At 39.5% G+C, this 7,423-nt stretch overlaps 1 protein-coding gene across 2 annotated transcripts in view; it reads right to left on the bottom strand.

Annotated features, from left to right (window-relative positions):
• The window catches only part of acot9.1 (acyl-CoA thioesterase 9, tandem duplicate 1), a 13,147-nt gene extending 6,857 nt beyond the window's left edge, over positions 1-6,290 (bottom strand). Inside the window, exons 1-8 of one of the 2 annotated variants that reach the window (XM_008279061.1) lie at positions 6,135-6,290; positions 4,966-5,060; positions 3,360-3,386; positions 2,804-2,849; positions 1,354-1,524; positions 587-624; positions 413-496; positions 223-326 (exon numbers count right to left, since the gene is read on the bottom strand). In XM_008279061.1, the coding sequence (XP_008277283.1) occupies positions 223-326; positions 413-496; positions 587-624; positions 1,354-1,524; positions 2,804-2,849; positions 3,360-3,386; positions 4,966-5,060; positions 6,135-6,148 (579 nt within the window). In that variant the 5' untranslated portion in view covers positions 6,149-6,290. The remainder of the gene's footprint in view (positions 1-222; positions 327-412; positions 497-586; positions 625-1,353; positions 1,525-2,803; positions 2,850-3,359; positions 3,387-4,965; positions 5,061-6,134) is intronic. The other variant, XM_008279063.1, reaches the window with a different exon arrangement.
• Between the last annotated feature and the right edge of the window lie 1,133 nt (positions 6,291-7,423).

The following is a 7,423-nucleotide window of genomic DNA, read 5'->3' as shown; positions in this document are numbered from 1 at the left end:
CTCATGATCCCTGTGCAACCTGACGGATCTTCAGCAGTTTAACAAAGACGAAAAAAGTGAAACTCCAGATGTCTGGGCGGATTGAGACTTGAAGGGGGAGCAATCACTTATTTAACGTGTCGTATTTTTCATTAATCGACATCACTTTGTAGAAATCTGTTTTCACTTTGACGTGAAAGAGTCTCTGTTGCAAATTCTTGTCCAAAAAGGCGGCGTGTCTACCTGTGACATGTGCATCTTGGCCTCGATAGACGTCCGTCCCACCCACGTCACGCGGCCGCTGAACTTGATGTCGCAGTCGGGGTAGATGATGTGCTGCCTCATGTCTGATCCACAAATCAAAAACAGAAAAAAAACATCAGAGAAACGAGCGAAACAAGCCGATCGTAGCCTCCATGTCAGAGAGCCTCACCGATTTTATCCACCAGGGCGGTGACGATGGACAGCGGAGACCTCTTCAGCGCCGAGTTGTAGGTGTGGGAGTAAGAGATGAGGACTGAGGAGGAAGAGGAGGAAGATGCTTTAGAGTTGGACTGAGGGAAGCTTTTAGTCTCGTCTGAATTTAAACCATTATTTGTAGAGGTACCTGCTAAACTGTCCAAATCCTCCAGGATCCGACCGAACCTGAAACCACACAGGAGACGGGTTGGAGGCGGCAGTGAGACTCTGTTCTGTGTGCAGCATCAGTCCTGCAACCCTGAGCACGATCACTGCTTTGATTTCTACAAACTGAAGACTCTGCATTGACCACATTTATGTACATTATACTCGTTTATTTCCTACCGATGCTTCCTACATTTCTGCACTTCCCCTTTTGCTGCAAACTATTAACTATTAAAGGCTCATCTCATCGACTTTTTATCCTGCAACTGCACCAATGAATCTACTTTGATCATCGATTCACTCCGACTCAAGCTTCCTAAACGTGAAAATGTTCTGATTTACATCCTTTGTGACAGTAAAATGAACACATGAGGGTTGTTGCCATCTCAAGCTTTGGGAAACACATTTTTTTAAACAATTTCTGACATATTAAAATCATGGAAATCTTGATTAGTCGCAGCTCTTCTGTCCAAAAACACTTTATCACGTACAGCGTTCAGGCCCAGTCTCTGTCCTGTCTGGGAATCTTGTGTTTACAGACTTTCCTGAAGGACTTGGCCATACCTTATTGCCACGTTGGGGACGTATAAATGTGGTTTTCCTGCCATCAACAAAGTGTACACAAGGCGAGGAAGTTTATCCGTAAGTGTCTACATCTGTCAGAGTGATTAGTTGTACATTTGTGGAGTTATTTGTTCTTCTAGTCAAGTATATGAAGCAGTTCTGCTGGTTCTGCTGGTGTGGCTTTACCTGACGGTGTTGTGGAAGGTCAGGTACTTCTCTCGGAGCTGCGGCTGGGAGCCCAGAGGCAGGTGAACCTCCAGGTAGCTGTCCTTCATCCTCTTGACTGGAAGGTCCTGCTGGGACGAGGCCAACATGGACGACAGCGAGACGCGCTCCGCCATGGCCTGCTGGTGGTCGCTGCCGACAGAACATATCACAGAAACAGAAACTCTCTGGATTTATTGCTGTAAATATGTCGTTTTTTTCATTACTATTGATTCCTAAAGGGGTCTTGAGCCACTTTTATCTTCTGTTTGTTTGTAATATTTGTTTTTTATGGTATTTTATAAACAGAAATAAATGATTAAAGTCTTGTATTGACATCAGGAGCATCGATACGAGTGTAAAAAATAATTATATGCAACTCTAAATATTAATATTAGTCATCATAGCAGCTTAGTTAAAAAAGTGCAATGATTCACATTTATATAGTTAAAAAATAAATAAAAACAATTTGACACCCTGACAAATACAGAATAAAATTAATGATTCAGAATTAGTGGAAATAAAAACATGAAATAAACTAAAATCTATTTGATTTAAGTTTGAGTCCATATTTTTCTCCACCTTTTAAAAATGTCACACTTTATGTGACCTTAAAGTAAATTTTAATTTACTTATTATTATTATTATTTATTTACTTGATTTCAGATTTTATTTGAAGGTTTTCTTTTCATTTCATGTGACTTATTTTACATTTCTTTCTTCTTTTTTTTGGGCCTTTATGGTGTTGTGGCATGTCTGAAATATATAAAATAAAAATAGAATTTTAAAAATTAATTAATTAATTAATTTAAAAATTATTAAATAAATAAAATAAAACACAAATAAAAATCAAAATAAATAAAAACAAAATAAATTATACTAAAAAAATAAAATGAAATAAAATAAAATAAAATAAAATTAAATTAAATTAAATTAAATTAAATTAAATTAAATTAAATTAAATACTATGAACACACAAAATTACAATTTAAATACTAGTGTGGAATGGGGAAATAATGCAAAGATATGATCTAATATGATTAAAGTTTAATTTAGTGCATAGAGAGGTTTTTTTTTTTTAAAAAAAAAAAAGAAAAACACAAATAAGAAGCTGTTTGAGTTCAGTGACAGTTGCTCCCATTCAAGTCCGAAATATAAACAGTACAGAAATTTACAGAAGACATTTAAAATATTACATATATTACTAAACATTAGAGTTATTTATTCCAATATTTGTCTGAAACAGTGCATTAGTGTGATGAAATGAAACTACAGCAAGTTTATGATGGAAAAACAAAACATGCAAAAAATTAAACTGGTGAATGTAGAAAGTTTGCTTTTTAATTTTTACCTGTGAGAATCCAGCACACAATAAAACCACACAAGGACGACACACAAGCATATATCAGGATATAAAAAGATGGTTCAGTACCTCCAGTTGGTTGAAGCTCCCACGATTTCTCTGAGCCGGTTCCTCACTGGAAAAACACAGAACCAACAGTGAGAAGGAGCGAGTTCAGAGAGCAGAGCAGTGAGAGCAGCAGAGAGTCCAGGCGGCAGGTTTCATACTGTCTCTGTTCAGGAAAGTCGCCTAACGAACACCGAAGCTGCTTGTTTTTACAGCAGAAGCCTCCAGAAAGCAAAGAGATCGAAGCAGCTCAGCACCGACTTTTGGCTAAAACTGTAAAACAACTGGAGCTCGGTGAAGCTCAAACAGAGAGACGACACAAAACCAGATACTGAAGCTCAGCGCCACAGAGGGAGGAAGAGGGAAAGAGGTTAACTGCCACAGGGAGAGTTTTACATCTGTGCCAGAAGAGGAGACGTCGCCGAGCACAACATCCACAAAAGCCTGAACGGGTGAGCAGCGGAAACAAGGTGCGCTTCAGTGGAAACACATGCAGGAGGAAGTTAGAGTGCAGCTAATTAGAGGAGAATTAACGAGTGGTTCAGAGAGTTAGGATTCGTCTTGGTTTACCAACACACACCGTTGGACACGTGTAACAGTGGGTTTCCTGTGGAGAAACAGAACTGATTAAAAACATGCAGAGTCAGTGGGCAGAGGAGGACGGATCAACACGATAAACCTCCAAAAAAACAACAAAACGTTGAGGTTTGTTTGACTTTCTGAACTCCAAAACCTGCCATCGGCTTTAAAATACACAGTTTATCAGAGCCAGAAACTGTAAAAACACAAAGAATTGTCACATTTTCAACTTGATGACGGTCAAACGAAGCCTAAATCATGACATTTAATTATATTGGCTTTATTCTACAGGTTTAGTTTAAAAACTCAATAAAAAAAATCCTGTTGACATCAAACAAATTTGGTAAAAAACAAAAAATTCTGCACTCCGGGGCACAGCTGAGAAGCCAGGACTGACTCCTCTGTGACCAACAATCACGTGACAAAAATTCAGAGAGTGTTCAGCTGAACTGCAGGCAGTGTTAACACGGAGCATGTATGGGAACAGATTAAAAATGGGAATAGTAAAATATCTGTCGTATATTTTCTTTCCGATATCGGTAACAGCTGTGGGAAAAATGTTGTGCATGTTGATTCCGCTTCTGTCGTGTTTTTCCAAATTTATCATTAAAGGTTTGATCCAAAGAATGTCACTCACTCCTGAATCCCAAGATGACTTGCTCAACTTGTTCTTTTACAACAAAGAAATTTAGCAAAATCTCACTTTATGAGCCCAAAAAACTATGAATTGATTATTAGACTTTGCTGCTGATTAATCTTTCGTTATCTAACTGGCACAGCAACAACACAAAAGAACACAACAGCCTCATAACTGTCACATTATCTAACAGTAATTTAATATGGTGGCAAAAAAACATCCACGTGAAAACTGTGAACTGCCAGAAAGCCTTTGTGTGCAAAGCCGGAGCTGCTGCCGACAAAATTCTGATTTAAAGGTATGAACGAGTTTGAGAGATTTCATAAAAACATGTTTTCACTTTGTCTGGGATCCCTGAGAGCAGACTGATGAAGAAAAAAGGCAACCGTACCCATTTAAAGATGACGTTACAACACCATAGAGCTTGCAAAAGTGTGGAACATAAATAATCAGTAAAGTAACCTCTAACTTTAATTATCTGAAGCCTGTGTTGTCATCGTTAGCTCTGCATACAACACATTAGAAGTGCTGCTGCTCCTGATGAAATGTCAATATTATAACTCAGAAAAACATCATCAAAATTAAGATAAATGTCAAATATATGTGAATATAAAGCTGAAAAAAGCTGGAATTTTCCTACGGATTCAGCTGTAATGTTGCACCACATGTAAACTACAAACTGCAGCAACATGAACGATGGTACCTCAGAGGAGGAAACACTATTAAGAGCTACTGCACTTGTGTAAATGAAAATGCATCGCAGCGTGGAGGAGTGATTGTCTCAGTGTTTGGAAGAACTGAAGGAAGAAGTTTCTCAGCACTAAGTTTGCATTCAGTGAGCTGTTGGCTTTGGAGAAGACAGTCTCTTAGTGGAGGTGTGTGTTTTGGTGACAGTCTTTATCCCTGCAGTCTGACGGGAGCGTGCTGTTGAATGAGGGTCACTCGGGTGAAGGTGTGCGTCCTGTCTTACCCTCGACCATGTCGGGCGCCCTGCCCTGCTTCGACGCTGCTCCTGCGCAGAACGACCTGCTGCCCAACGACGCAGCCGACCGCAGCAACAGCAACCTGCAGCCGACACGCAAAAATAACAAACCCTCAGAGGACCTGAAGTTTAGCAGATCCACTTACATACACATCGTCTTCTAAAAATAACTGCATCAGATCAGTCCAGACCCACATGAACAGCTGAGCCTCCTGCACAGAGACAAACTCCTTCAGCTGTGTTCAGCAGCTTTACAAAACATCTTCTTTAAATGTTACTGTATTGAAACTACAGAGTCGGTCTTCAGGTTTTTGCAGTATTTTACTGATTTACTTGACAGAATCTGAGCTGATTCAATTCTACAGTTTCTAAAACTTCATGTAGCAGAAGCTTTTATCCAAAGTGACGTACATGTGAGAGAAGATAGGACACAAACAAGGATCTAGTCAGGGGGGGGATTCATTACCAAAACATTTTAAATCTATTATTATTTGTTTTTAAAGGCACCATTAGTAGATTTAATCAGACAACATAATAAATGTGCACAAAAAAAGTGTTGCCGTCCTTCTAAATGAATAAATACTCCATTACCTGTAAAAATACTGCATTAAGATGTTTTCTCAGTGAAGCATTGTCAGTCACATGTGCTGGTTCTGTCCTTGCTGTGTGTATTTCTGACATAGTTCATCTTCTTATGTTGCAATAGTAGAAACTCATCGTGTGTTTTGTGAGTGAAATCTTAATCTGGACAAAACCAGTGAGTAAAATTGCTTAATAAATGTAGTGGAGGAAAAGCAGTAAACATCATGACTCATAAAAACATAAGCTCATGAATACAAGAGCCTATAATACCGAGAGGCTTCTGGTTTGTTTTGCCAGCAGGTTTCTCCATGTTCTGCTGCTCTGAGTGGATCTCCTGCACTGGTTTGGACATGACACACCCTCACAGTCAACTCTGCCTCTCCGCCCTGTTGGAGGATGGTTCACTCGTCCTGGGTGGGGCTGAATTCTTCATTTATAGACTATTAAAGTCATTAAAGACAAATTACCAGGACAAACCAAGGGGGTTTACGAGGCTGCCTGGCATTCGCAGCCGGTGTGTAAACATGCTAACGGTTAGCTCCGCTGCTGTGGAGAACGTTTTCAATCACACTGACCTCGGTGAGAGCATCCTGCTGTCCGGGATCACACAGTCAACGCTTCAGGGGTCAAACAAACTGGTCAAAAAGAGGAGAAATCTCTGGTTTTCTCTTCACAGTAGAGCCGCACGGAGGAGCTGCCAGACAGGAGAGACCACAGTGCTGCTTCCGTGTTGTCACGTCGCCCCGCCCACTGCGTGATGACGCACGACGCTCCTTTCCTTAGCACTGAGTTCAGCCTGTCAGAAAACCCATCAAACAGCATTTAGAGGAATCTCAAAGCCCTAAAATACATTTTAAATACATTTTAAAAGTCGCATCTTAAGCATAGGATAATTATTTATGTTTCTACTGCGCACATAACCCACAAAGGAGACGTGCAACAACCCCGAAAAGGTGAAAAATGACTGCAAAAAAGTGCAAAATGGCCACAAAGAGATTTACAACTTCGAAATGACGACTAGAGGATTTACAGTGTCTACAAACTGACACACAATGTTCACAACAAGCTGTACAACAACTACAAAATGTGCAAAATTACTACAAAAAAGTGCAAAATGATGCACAGCAATGACGAAAAGGTGCAAAATAATTACAGACAGACACAGAATGGCCACAAAGAAATGCATGTAATATTTACTCTCATTGTCAATGCATTATTTTTACTCTGTGGGCAATGTGTTGGTTCACTTGTTCAAAAAACAAGAAAAAAAAACAAGAGTTACAGAAAAGGGATAAAAATTAAACAGCTACAAATCAGGAAAAGCTGTTGTTATTATTCCTGCTTCAGCTGATTTTATTCTTAATGTTCCTTTTTTTCTGTTTTCTTCACTCTGAAATTGTATTGCCTACAACAAAGATATAAAATGACCACAAAGACACACAAAGTGATCACAAAGAGATGTACAACAACCACAAAAAGATGCAACACCTCTACAAGAAGGTGCAAAACAAATACATAGAGACACACAAAGAGATGTATAACAAGCACAAAAAAGGTGCAGCATGACTACAAAGAGTCATAAACTATCTTCAAACAGATATTTAAAAAAACAATAAGAAGAGTCACAAAACTATGCAGAGATATAAAATGACGAAATATCTGCATGACACAAGACCGGAGATTCAACATGTTTGTGTACCTCGTGGGTGTTCTGCGTCACTTCCAGTCTGGGCGTGTGGGGCCTTTTTACCTGCCTTTGCTCAGGAGCCCATTGTTTCATCACCCATCAGTAACAAGGCTGAAACTCGACCCGGCCCAACCCCGCTGAGATATGCTCTCTGTGTCACTGGTGGAAAATTCCACT

The sequence above is a fragment of the Stegastes partitus genome, unplaced genomic scaffold (assembly GCF_000690725.1).
Source record: "Stegastes partitus isolate 25-593 unplaced genomic scaffold, Stegastes_partitus-1.0.2 Scaffold143, whole genome shotgun sequence".
In the NCBI taxonomy this organism is placed as follows: Eukaryota; Metazoa; Chordata; class Actinopteri; family Pomacentridae; genus Stegastes; species Stegastes partitus.
This window is presented reverse-complemented; position numbering and strand designations above follow the sequence as displayed.